Source organism: Telmatherina bonti (assembly GCF_933228915.1).
Source record: "Telmatherina bonti genome assembly, chromosome: 7".
Lineage (NCBI taxonomy): Eukaryota > Metazoa > Chordata > Actinopteri > Atheriniformes > Telmatherinidae > Telmatherina > Telmatherina bonti.
This window is the reverse complement of record NC_136625.1, coordinates 13,833,689-13,846,949: the sequence shown is the minus strand read 5'-3', so window position 1 is coordinate 13,846,949 and position 13,261 is coordinate 13,833,689. Positions and strand designations below refer to the sequence as shown.

Here is a 13,261-nt window from a genome sequence, read left to right as displayed (position 1 = left end):
ATGATGGCTTATCGTACCGCTTTATCACAAAAGCTTTGGCTTTAAAGAACTGCTCCCTCAGCTTCTCTAGTATCATCTCTTTACGGGTCTTCTGATGAACGCTGGCCTGACTGCCATCCTTCCGGCTGCTGTTGTGGGAAGTGGTACTTCCTGTGGAAACAATTTACATTTTGAGCTGGAAATGATCCATGAGATGGCACTGAGTCACTGATACATCCTGAGTCACAACCCTATCAAGAAAATACAAACAGTAGTATTTCTGTACGCAAGCACAAAGTATTTCTATTATTTGATGTTGTTACGCTGTAAGAAAACTGACTTTACTCTTGTTTTTCCACTCATGCAATACACAAATCATCTTATTATTATAAGCATAATGAAATAATTGGTGTTAGACTTGTACGTTCACCTCTCTTAGATCGTGCAGAAGAGAGGCGAGAAACATGTGAGCCTCCGCTGGAGCTCTTGCGTCGCTGGTAGGTCTGCGACTGCGAGGATTGTACCTGGACATGTCCTGAATCTATGGAGGTCCCAAAGTTAAAGGACCTCAAAGTGTGCATGGAGCCTCTCCTTTCATTGATCAGTGATGAAGGAGGTTCAGACTCCTTGTCACTTGCTTCCTGGTCTTTTCCCTCATCCTCAGATTCACTCTGAAGAGCAGCTTCTTTCTTCTCTTTGGGGTCGTCTTCGTCCCACAGGCCGTGACACTGAGATGAAAACAAGTGATGGTTTATTTTTTATAGTCTGTTCACATGAAATACAAGTGCTGCAGTGTGGAAAGCTCAGAATCGCATCTCATCCAAACAAAGGTCCCAAAAAAATGCATGAAATTGTTGATAAAGAGGGAAAACTATGCACATACTGGCTTTATGATATCAAGACAATGACTTAATATTTTGTGTGACTGAGCACCTTCAGGATGGACCTGTGGAAGAAGAGGGCCAGTAACTGGACCAGGTCGTAGTGAACATAACCGTCTTTCTTCTCCACACCAATGATGTTGGGAGGGTGATATGGTTTATTCCTATCTATCTTGTTCTGGTTGAAGGGGAAGAAGCCAAACTGGAAGAAGTACTTGATGACTATGGTGACCTAGAGAAAAAGCAACATCTGTGTTATTATGTTTACAAAACTAAAAACAAGAATAAAACTAACAAATTGAATCCAAAAGCACAATGAAATATCTTGTCTCTCTGTTCTGACTTCTTTAAAAATAAAAATAAACAGAAGTTTACTTCGATCTGACTTTTTGTTTTTGGAGTTGTGTCTTCGTGTGGGACGGTACCTCTGTGTAGATGATGGCGGTCATCCAGTAGCGCTTACTGGGCCGAGGCACAGACAGCATGGCCCAGAGGAAGATGGTTATGGGAAGGACCAGGGTAACACAGGAGGCTGACAACATGTTGTTGATAATGATGACTAGGTAGCACACAAACTCTGAGTGCGCCACCAGCATGTTGTAGAGGGCGTAGCACAGCTGAAGTATCAGAGGCTGGCTTTGGTAGAATTTATCTGACTGGTCCAGTTCCTCATCATAAAACATCCTGAACAAACACATAGAGGGTTAAAACTAAACATGACCATTTCAGAATTTTGGTTGCTTGTTTACAGATAAATAAACAAAACCAGTGAGGTTTCTTTTAGCTATTTATGTGATGGACAGCCTGCAGGCAGGTGCAGATTAAATTGCAGTAAAACATCTGAGATGAGGTGCTTTTGTTCTCTGAAGCAGAGCTTTGGACTCACTTGTTGAGCAGCAGTTCGCTGGCGGTCAGTTCGGTGGTCATCGACGGCAGCATGATGTCTGACCTGCTGTCTGAGCGGCTGTCGGACGTCATAAGCATGCGCCTCTTTCTGTAGCCGTCACTTTCATCGTCACTAACTTCCAGACGGTCAAAGCTGACCGCCTTGCTGTAACTGGGAGGCACATCAGCATCTGAACTTTTGGAGGCATCGGTATCAGGGGTGTAGAGCACACCCGATGTCCCCTCTGTCTGCATGAAGCCCTGCTGGTCTCTCTCCTCTTCACTCTCAGTGACAAATTCATTCTCCTGAGCAGACAGGGCGGACTCTGCTTCCTCCAGCCTCGTGGAGGGGCCCTCATCTGGGCTGAATGACTCCCAGGGACCTCCTCTTCCTCTTTCTGGATCCTCAGGTTCCTCCATTCTCTGCAGTCCTTCCTCATCCTCCTTATCCTTCTCATCCTTCTCCTCCTCCAGTCCCTGTTGCCCCTCCATTTCCTCCTCTTCCACTTCTGCTTCTTCTTGCTGGGGCTCTCCATCACTCCATGGTTCCCCCTCATCTCCTCCACACTCCTCAAATGGTTGGGATTCCCAGGGAATCTGCTCCTTGTCTTCCCCTTGGTCCTGCTCATCCTCAACTTCTTCTATGGTGTCTGTGGTACCCTGTCTTGAGTATAGTACAACGCACTGTGTTGTTTCGCTGCAGAGGACAAGAAAACACAGACAGAAAATTGTGTCAGTCTGTCCAATTAAAGAAAAAAGAAATAAAAACAGATATCTGAAGCTTAGTTTTGCAGCTCAGAAAAGGACAGTCAAGTCCAACTTTAAATTCATGCAGTGATTCAGCAGAAGTTAGGAATCAATGTAAAACTTGATGGAAACACAGGCAGGAATGATGGGATGCAGTGATTTTACTTGTGAGTGGAAGAGGAGCTTATATGAGGGATACAGAAGCCAGGCACCTGGATATGAAGCTGCTGCCGCTGTCCACTGATGAGTTGGACATGTCCATGCTCTTCATCTTTCGCAGCTTGGGCCGGGCACGCTCACTGGTTTTGGGAATGTTCTCTAGCATTGCATCCATGTCGTCCATAGTGGATTGGCGAGAAATCAGTGTGGTGGCATCAGTGTAAGCGCTGATGGGTGGTGAGATGGCATGATCAAAGGTGGGTGAAATGAGATGGGATAGATGGTTAATGTAAAACTATAATTTGTTGTCAAAATGAAAAAATGCTACAAAATTAAAATGAAATGTCTCAGTGTGGAGTTAATGAAGTGCTGCAACTTCGAAGGTAAAAACAGTTCTTTCACTTGCATCTACAGTTTTTACTTACAAATGACTGTTCCCTGAGATTTTAATTTCTTTCTTGCTAAAAAAAAATAAAAAATAAAAACAATAATTATGTATCATAGCTAAACAATATGACAGCATTCAGTATAACATCTTCTAGAAACACTCATTTTAAACTAATTTAGCAAAGAGGCTAACAGCTTCTGTAGCTGGATATTATTCTACATCCTAACATCTCATTTTAAGATCTCTTCATATTGTCAGAACAACTACAACTATTATTTATTATTATTGCAAGACATTCAAATAATTTGAACATGTGCCTTTCTGTACATCGTGGGTTCTGGCTTAGTCTCAGTCCAAAGACCTGCATGATAGGTTAGGTTAACCAGTCTCTAACCTCACCCTAGGAGTAAGCTTTAGTGGTTTTTTTGCCTCCCTGTGTTGCAATACACTGCTGACCTGTCCAGGATAAGATGGATTCATACAAAAACTAATATCGGACTTTAAAAAAATGGAAAAAAAGGTAACAAAAATTATGTTTCCTCTTTAAAGAAATTATGAATCTGTAGGGAAAGTTAATTGTGGGAGATGCTCTGAAATGTGCCTTCCTGAGCTTTAATCCCTCATATTACATCAACCATCAGGTCTTCAGTACCTGGACATGCTGTCTCTGGAGGCAGTGGAGTCCTGGCTCCCCATCTGGTACACTCCTCTCCTCCTTTTTCCCCTTGAGAAGCCTGAGACTGACCCATCCTCACTAAGCTGGTCTAAACTAGCCTGTCTGGACATATTAAGCCTCATGGCCTTCTGGTAGTAGATGTGGATGCTTTCTCTGTTTGGCACATTGCCCTGACAGGAGAAGAGGAGAGTAAATAATGTTCAGAAGGCATATTTTAATTAACTTTCATCATGTAAAAAAAAAAAACAGTGGAGTTGCTCGTATACCTTTTTGACTTCTCTTGTTAGCATACAGCGCTCAATTCGCAGCACGGTGGATATGTCAATGTACTCCCTGCACATGTCATTCATCCAGCCGGTGAAGCTCTCAACCGTCGTCTGGAAGAGCACCCAGGTGAACTTGATGATGTTGAACACCCGCTTGATGATGTTGTCTGCAGACATCACGCAACAGAAAATCCAACATGGGTGTTCTTGCAAAACCACAGCAAACCAATTATTATATAAACTAGTGGGGAAAATTAAATGGAGAATCCCTGTTCTTGGAAGAATTATAATTTACCTCTAGAAATTGTGAAACACAACTCCTTGTGTCTGTGTGTCAGATCAGAGTTTGGCTTAGAAAGTGACTATTTTCAGTCTGTATCGACATCTCAAAGAAAACGGCTGAAAACAAAGTTGAAGTTTAGGTTCAAAGCTTCTTCGATCAGAAACCTACCTGGACCACTGGGCTTCTTGTTCTCCTCTCCTTTTTCTTGTCCATCTGACAGCTCTCCTATCTCTATGGCCACATGACCTGCTGGAGCACCATAGAGAGAGAATCCTATAATTATTTCAAGCTCTTACTGCTGAAGATCTTTTTAAAAATAACAAGGGATTTGTGTATATTTTAAATAAATTCATAAACAGAAAATAGTGTTTAAATCTCACAAACATAGTTTGACCCCATATTTTCAAATAATGGCTGATGATGAATTTGGCTGATGAATTTCAAAACATCTATAAATCATCACTATAAATCAAAACATTTATAGTGAAGAGTTTCTTGGGTAAGAGAAGCGATTTGGGACATGTTCAAAAGCAAAAAAAAAAACCCAAAAAAACAAACAAATCAGAAAAAGAAAAAAAAAAAAACAATATGGAAAAATATATGTATATGCCTTCCAGGAAAACCTTAAGAACATGGACAGAAATAAAGCAGTAGTCTTTTATTTATGTTGGTGCCACTGAAATGTCAAACTGGACATAAAAACTAGGTTGGATCACTATAAACACACTGTTATACTGTTTTATTTGTCTTTGGAAAATAACTTCATCAATTAATTTAAGTAATTTGACTAAACAGGCCAAAAAATAAAAAGAATATAAAGACTGACAGCTGCCGTTCACTGCAGTCACAATTTTAAAATGATAATAAACTTGTCCAAAGCAGACTGAATCAAACTTTTACATCCAGTAAATCACAATAATTCATATTCTTCTCTTGTCTGTACAGAGGATATTTTAAAAGACATTCCTGAAAGTGACAGCTAAAATTATCCCATCTTCTGCCGTCTTGAATTTACGATGCAACATTTCAGGAAAACAAATATAAACAAAATCAATTATTCTAAAGCAGCATAAATAAAAAAAAAAAAAGGAACAGTATCTTCAAACATTGCTATATAAATGTCCACGGCTGCCAGCACAACACAGGAAAAGTTTAAGCCTTGCCTACCTTCTTTCTTGCTTTTCTTGTGTCTGATTTTTTTGGTGTATTTTTTCCAAAACTTGCGTTTGTCTTTGCCTCGTGCCTTGAGAGCAGCTTTAGGATCTGTTATCCAGGCATTGTAAAGGAACTGGAAAGAGGACACAGTAATTTGGTTTCAGTAAAAAGATGCTGGGAAATTATACATAAATAATCATGTATATTACATTTTATACACCGCATATCATCTTTATGTTATACTACGAAGTGGTAGTTTTTAAAATATAAAATAAAACTATGAAACCTTTAACATTTATGAGTCAGGCTTAGGTCTTGTCCTAATAATCAATATCAACATTTTTAAACAGTTTTTTTAAGTTCAGACAAAAATATCCATCTGTGCCATATCTACAGTTTACCTGAAAGTTTGTTCACAATCACCAAATTACAATAAAAAAATAAATAAATAAAAGGATCAGATGAACGGATTTTTAATTATTTATATATTAACAATAATATTAAACAAAGGGGGAAAACAGCTTCATTGAAAGGAGGAAAATCAGATTTCAGTGCATGTAGCTTTTGGCTAAGGTACTGTAGCATGGTGAACCACCAGAATACTATCTTTAACACAAAAAATTAAGCTGAACCTTTGGTAGAACAAAACTCTAATGCATGCAAAACATTTCCAGTCAGAAAGAAACGATAAGCAGCACAAAAGCATTTCCGCTCCATCTCAGAATTGATGAACAATCTGTAAACCAAACTTGAGATGCGAAGGCAGTTGATTGCGGTATTAGTCGTTATTTGAGCTGGCAGAAGTTCACACAAGAAGCAAGCTATGTTAGATGGGCGTGAGTACCTTGCCTGCCTTGACTACATACTGCAGTACAGTTTTAGGCAGCTTAATGATAGACCTGGGTAAAGCCAGAACAGCGGAGGCAAACTTCCCAACTGCTCGCTAAAGATAGTGAGAACAGAGAGGGAGAGGGTTAGTAGAAGAAAATCTCAAACTGTTAGAAGATACTTTGTTAGGAGGCAGTCAATAAGAAACTCAACACCCCATACACACAGTGAAATAATGTATAGTCATCACATAATCATGCGAAAAAAAGAGTAGCAACACTAAAAAGTGAAATATACAAGTACAAAAAGTCCAATTCCAACATTTACCATGATGCACAAGAATAAACGGCACAGTGATAATAATGTGGGGAGATAAGAAATCTGAATTTACTTTAATTCTGTTGTTTTCAGATATCGGCGTGTGCATGTGTGTGCATGTGTGTGTGTAATGTGGCAATGTGGCAAATATAGTTTTGGGTAAAGGAATAGTTCAAAGAAAGAGTCTGCAGTTGTGGCTACAACATGATTACATAAGGGCCTTCAGCATTTTTAAGTGGTACACTCAACTCAAAGGTTTCAGGACAACATCAAATTACACGTCAAAAGCCAGAAGACGTCCAAAGCAATGTATCTGTTTGTATTTCAGAGCAATTTCTTATAAACTTTAATCAAAATAAGTTGGAAACCTTTACAAAGTTCAATAAAACTTTAAATTTGGGAACTAATTTTAAGATTTACTGAATGAACAACAATCCAATGTACTGATATGTGGTGTCTTTTTAGATCAACTTCATTCTATTTATGGAATATAATAATCTAAAATGTTATATCAATAACACACTTAAAATGTTCAGAGATGGAGAAAAAAACATCAGCGTTTTGGCTGTCATTAACTTAATTGGTGAAAGGTGAGGGTGTCAGGTTTGGAAATAAAAGAAACCTTCACCGACTGTCTCACTACTTTTTGCCTAATTGGATTTCTTAACCTGTTAAACAAATCCTTAACAGGTTAAAAAAAAATTAAGATTTCAAAGAATTTTTGTGTTTTAACATCTACAGAGTATAATGTCCAATTCTTCAGGGAGTCTGAGGAAGTTGTAGTGCATAAAGGCCAAAAACAGAGAACAGCAGTTTGGATGATGTGACAATTAATTCCTACTCAGCTCTGCATGCAATAGCCTCAAGCCATCATGATCAATGTAACCATAGGACGAGTAACTCTGAAAACCATTTTCACTCAACAGTCTGCTCCTGCATCTAGAAATGAAACCTGAAACTGTATTACACAAGAAGGAAGCAGTGTATCAACTTTACATATCCACATGAGCTCAGACGGACAGAAAGACAAAAGAATTGTACCTAAATAATGGTTCAATCCAGTCACTAAACAACAGATCTAAGTTTTACTCTTTTTTTTTTTTTTTTTAAATTCAGTTAATTTCATACATAATATTTTCTAATAAGCAAATGTTAGAAAAAGTACTTTAACTTGATGTGGCAAAAGTACTGATGGTAAAGGAGCAACCGCTCCCTGCATGAACAACAATTAAAGCAGTTTTTTCTTTTTGTTTCGAACTGTAGAAAACTTCTTTCACACTTCATCTCAGATAACTTTCCAGAAACAAAAACAAATAAAAAATAAAATAAAAATAAATATGGCAGAGAGCCAAACCAGAGGCGTTTGCTCCTGATCTGGAATCACATGAATAACGATCCACCTGAAATGCAGACTTCTTTGGCGGCTCTTCATCTTTTATCCCGTCGTCCTCCTCCTCTTCTTCCTCACTGTCAGTTTCAAACAAGTAGTAGTCTCCACTTCTAACCACTGGGGGATAGAGTGGAATGTTGTTACACAGTCTGGAGCTGCAGTCATTAAACTCTTTCAGGACATTAAAATAAGGATCAAATTAAGTATGCTCGATAAAAGTAGGATGTAGAAATCAAACCACTTACCATTAATTCTATATTATATGAACTCATCCTTCATTTAACATGTATACAGACATGGACAAAACTTTTACTACTCTTCTGTCAATGAAAGAAAAACTCAAAATGGTTACAGAAAAAACTTCAATCTCACAAAAGAAATAATAAATAAAAATTCTATGAAATTCAACCAATGAAAGTCAGACGTTGCTTTTCAACCATGCTTAAACAGAATTATATGAACAAATAAACTCATGAAACAGGCCTGGACAAAAATGATGGTACTATTAACTTAATATTTTGTTGCGCAACCTTTTGAAGCAATTACCTGAAACGTTTCCTGTAACTGTCAATCAGACTTCTGCACCTCCTAGCAGGTAATTTGGCCCACTCCTCATGAACATGATGTGAACATGAACACCTGTGATGCTGATAAGTGGACACACCTCGGACTAACATGTCCTGTTAGTAACATTTTTTCAGTCTTTTCTAGGGATACCCTCATTTTTGTTTCATGAGTTTATTTTTTTTTTATGTAATTCTGTTGAATCATGGTGAAAAATCAACATCTAGCTTTCATTGGTTAAATTTAATAGAATTTTTATTTATTGTTACTTTTGTCAGTTTCAAGTTATTTCTGTGACCATTTTGAGTTTTTCTTTTATTGACTGAAGGGCACAAACAATTTTGTCCATGTGTGTATGTATTATGACAATAAACAACTTTAGAGACATGAGAAGACAAAACAAAAGTACAGAAAACATTCAGACCCTTAGAAATGTTAGTATAACATAAATACAATGATTGAATCTCTTATTTCAGTAGACACAGTCAACTTTATGCTACTTTCAGTGACTCCAGACTAAAGCAGTTACGTGTCAGACGCAATGGGATAGAAAAGGCTGACTTATGTCCTTGAACAGAACCACAGTGGGCAGGAGATGAGGGAGAATGCTGGGAAATGGAGATTTAACATCAAATGACAAAGAGGTAAAACAATTTGAAAATGTCATGGGGGGGGGGGGGGGGGGGGGGTGGGTTGGAGTTTTACTGGAGACATGAGTTCAAACCAAACAGGCAACCGCTGAAACTCTCAGAGAAATGCTGATGTTTTGTTTTCTTGTTTTTTTTTTTAAACTCCCTGCTCCAATTACTGTTTTTCTCCTGCTTTGCCTGTTTGGTGATCATGTCTGAAGGCAAAGAATGAACAAACCCTTCACACTTCATTTATGTATGGAAAACAAAGGTGGGTCAACTTCATGTCTTTGCTAAAAAATGTTGCACAAGAGAGTGATTCTCTACTGTGGGCTCTTTGGGCCAGATCAATGATTAAGTTATGGACAACGTTGAGTACAAACCTCCAGCCATTAGTCCCTTTCTTTCTACATCCTCTTATTGTGTCTATTTAAGGCATCTATATTGTTTTAGGAATCGTCTTAAAGCTGAAGTGCTTCTCCACGCACGGTGCAAGGTTTCACATGAGAGCTAAAGGTTGCAACAGCCCTTAAATAGAGACAGAAAAGGACTAAAGTCTGGAGGGAGCTAATGCGTGTTGGTGCCTTCAGAGCCCAGGAGCAGTATGGGAATCCTCAGTGTTCTGGTCAAGGACAAAAGGGCCATTAAAAGTGGAGGAAAAGACAAAAGAGGATTTGGGGTGGGGGGTCAACCTACTGGAAGCATGGTCAACCCAAGGCCTCCACCACTGCTTTTTTTTGGTCGTGGCTTTCGTTGGCTTTGCTCCTAAAATTTTAACAAATACATCAATGCAACATTTTATAAGAAAATCAATTATCTGCAAATGTTTCAGATCATAATTCCACTGCATGAAGCTCCTGAATGCAATTATAACACAACATGTCTGCTTTCTGTTTTAAAAATGCATGAATTACTGGTGCGTTCATGACCAGCATTACAAGCAAACAAACAACTTCTATGCCGGCTTTTTTTTTTTTTTTTTTCTGGACACTCCAGCAGGCTTTGTCATACCATCATCATCATCATCCTCTTCCGGCTGGATGACTGTCTGACCATCCGCAGACTCCTGCGCCAGGTTCAGCATCTTCTCCTTGCCTCTCTTAAACTTTTGCTGCCTCACCTTAATGCGATCCATCCTGATTAGATCAGACAGACAGTGAAGAAACACAAAGTATCGACACAATAACATCATAACAGACTGACTATAAACATCTCCCGGCATCACATGGAAATTAAAGTATGTTATAGTACAGCAGAGTGCACATTAGAGAGGATGAGTGGATATAATCAGAGCTCATGAGTAGCTCCTGAGCTGACTATAAGTAATGGAAATATACTGCTTTAATGAGGTATGATAAAGTAAGAGCTGGCTTCCAGTAAAAGATTAAAAATGAGCCAGGAGATGCTTTTAGACCACAACAATCATGTTCACTTCATTTCGGACTAGGTTAAACCTAATGAGGCTCATGAATGAAACTGAAATAGATATAAACATGCTCACGGTGTAGCTTAATGTCAGCAAATTCCATAAAAAGTCATACGATGAATGAACTCTACTAGAACTAAGTACTGAGTGCAGCTGTAGCCTCTGATTCCCTGCGCCACAGTCGTAGAAGAAAAATCGGACATATGGCTGGACTGCACAGTGCCATTGTGCAGAAATGTGAACCATTTGCCACAGCAGCAGGAATCTTAGATGTTCTCAGCTTCACATTTCTTAAAACACATATATCAACTATCTGAAATCACACACAGAGCCAACATTATGTTAGCTTTGTTTGGTTAAAAAGGATCTTGGTTGCCTAGGAAACAGTCCTGCATCCCTTGGCAACATTTTAATTATGGCACTTAAATAAAACAAGTAACCACATTTTTTTTATTTCCTTAAGAAACTAAACGAAGGACAAGTGACAACTGCACCGTCAAGGTATGCTGAATAAACTTCATTGTGCATTATTTATAGGTTTACCGTGACACAAATGCCGCTGTTGTCATGATATTACTAACTGTGTGTGTGTGTGTGGGCTATGTGCTGGCAGCATAAATAACAAACACTGGAGTCATAAAACAGTCATTTAATCCTCTGGTGTGATTTTGTCTTCATGAGAGTGGATACCAAGCACCAAAAGTTTGTATCAAAATGTGTTAAAACATTTTGAAAACAGCCAACAGGAATGCTGTGACACAACGATAGCCAACCATTAGAGGAAACGCATCTCATTCATTAGAAGCCCCCACATTCACACTGTCCCATTAAGAAGAGCACCAAATGTGTTTTAACCTATTTAGATCTATTGCAACACATGAATGCGTCTGTGTCCATGTTTACGGGGCAACGGATGCTGGTATTTCCTACAGGTTATCAAACCAGCACATATATGTATGTATTTGCATGTATATATGTAGTTTAGCAGCACACTCAAAAAAAATTCAGAGACGAGATCACATTTCTCATGATGACTTTTCATGGGATTTGATGACAGTTAATCAGAAGGAAAAGGGGAAATAAATGAAGAGCACAAACAAATTGGTCTATCCATCCATCCATCCATTTTCTTAACCACTTGTACCAGTTAAGGGTCGCAGGAAGCTGGAGCCAATCCCAGTAATAAGAATGGGTTTATAATTGTGACAAAGAGAATCCATCACAAAATAAAACAAAAAATGCTGCGTTAAATAAATACAACGCTTTAATCAAAATATCTCGATTTATGTCTGTTCATACAAATTGTGTGATCGAGTATTGCACACACGCAGTAACCACAGCGACCGCATAATAACATGAGAGCTAAACACTAGGAGTCTCACTGTCTCTTCAGCTGCTCCACAGATTTACTCTCCTCCTCCAGCCGGGCTTTCACCGCCTTCACTATGGTGGCCTGGAAAAGCTCCGCTCCTCTGAAACACACATTAACATGTATTTAAACATGTGGCTCAGTGTCACTGTCCACAGTAATGTTGGTTTAACCCTGTTGTTTTCACTCTTAAACTTCCAAAAACATTACAGCACCTGTCTGACACCTTAATGCACCAAATGTTTTCTGTTATACACATGTTAGAAAGCTAAAAAAAAAAACATCAAAACTGGAACAACGTCCTTTATGCCTTTTCTTACTGAGCATCACCAGTTGAATTATAAAATGACTAACACATCCATGATTCAGTTGAAATGCTTTTCTATGTACACACTGTCCTAGCCGCTGTGTGCATGCTTCAGAGTTCCTGCCGAAGGCTTTGGCCCACCAGTATGAAAAGAAACAAAAGAAGTTGGTCACGAAAGAGAATAACCATAAGTGCTAAGATAAGTGCTGGGACAGCGACAGGAATGCAGTGTCAAGCTGTCACAATATGACATCAATGACACAATTCCCAAAATCCCTGCAGTGCTGTGTATCAACTACTCGTGTCATATATGATGACAACAAGAGCTATAAAATGTCTACATGGAGATGAAATGTGCAGCGAAGCACCTGGAAGCCAGGACCTGAGACGCCCTGATGTCTGCAACCACGTGGAGAAAGTAGTAGCTCATGAAGACTCGTCTCTGCAGCAGCAGGAAGGCAAAACAGATGCTGTCCCAGATTATTCCCGCCTCATCTTTGGGTAGATCACAGTCTGGAACACAGACAGCACAGCCCTTTAATGTATTTATAGGTGCTTTCCACTTTGTCTGAGTTGTTGTGCAGTTAACCAAAAAGCATTATTACCACAACAGCTCCACTTGACATTGTCCATTTAACAGTGATTACTTCTAACTTTCAGTGAGATTTATGAGAGTAATTTACACAGACTTTCAGGAATGTACTGAAATCGTATTACCGTTTTACAGTTTATTATTGCACCATTTTGCATTTACTGTAAAACAGCTTCTTTAGGATCAGAATCAACATCACGCTGAACGCAACTGGACTGAAAGAAACAAGTTACTTTAGACACACAATCTGCAGATTAAACTATGATTCACAGTCACACTGAATGGAGCTCATCGTAGGGTCAAATATATATATAGACATAGATATATAAATATATAGATATATATATAAACTATAAAAATCAAGAACAAAAGAGAAGAAAAAAATTAAACATATAAGACAAAAATGTATACAAATATAC

General features: G+C 38.7%; 1 protein-coding gene across 1 annotated transcript in view; it reads right to left on the bottom strand.

Annotated features, from left to right (window-relative positions):
- piezo2b (piezo-type mechanosensitive ion channel component 2b) overlaps positions 1 to 13,261 on the bottom strand; it is a gene marked incomplete at both ends in the record, with an annotated part of 89,787 nt that overhangs the window by 8,730 nt on the left and 67,796 nt on the right. Inside the window, 16 exons of the mRNA XM_079243755.1 lie at positions 18 to 150; positions 410 to 707; positions 913 to 1,092; positions 1,286 to 1,544; positions 1,747 to 2,442; positions 2,705 to 2,878; positions 3,692 to 3,885; positions 3,982 to 4,148; positions 4,433 to 4,513; positions 5,432 to 5,552; positions 6,264 to 6,362; positions 7,966 to 8,072; positions 9,845 to 9,913; positions 10,160 to 10,284; positions 11,957 to 12,046; positions 12,619 to 12,763. Of these exons, the coding sequence (XP_079099881.1) occupies positions 18 to 150; positions 410 to 707; positions 913 to 1,092; positions 1,286 to 1,544; positions 1,747 to 2,442; positions 2,705 to 2,878; positions 3,692 to 3,885; positions 3,982 to 4,148; positions 4,433 to 4,513; positions 5,432 to 5,552; positions 6,264 to 6,362; positions 7,966 to 8,072; positions 9,845 to 9,913; positions 10,160 to 10,284; positions 11,957 to 12,046; positions 12,619 to 12,763 (2,938 nt within the window). The remainder of the gene's footprint in view (positions 1 to 17; positions 151 to 409; positions 708 to 912; positions 1,093 to 1,285; positions 1,545 to 1,746; positions 2,443 to 2,704; positions 2,879 to 3,691; positions 3,886 to 3,981; positions 4,149 to 4,432; positions 4,514 to 5,431; positions 5,553 to 6,263; positions 6,363 to 7,965; positions 8,073 to 9,844; positions 9,914 to 10,159; positions 10,285 to 11,956; positions 12,047 to 12,618; positions 12,764 to 13,261) is intronic.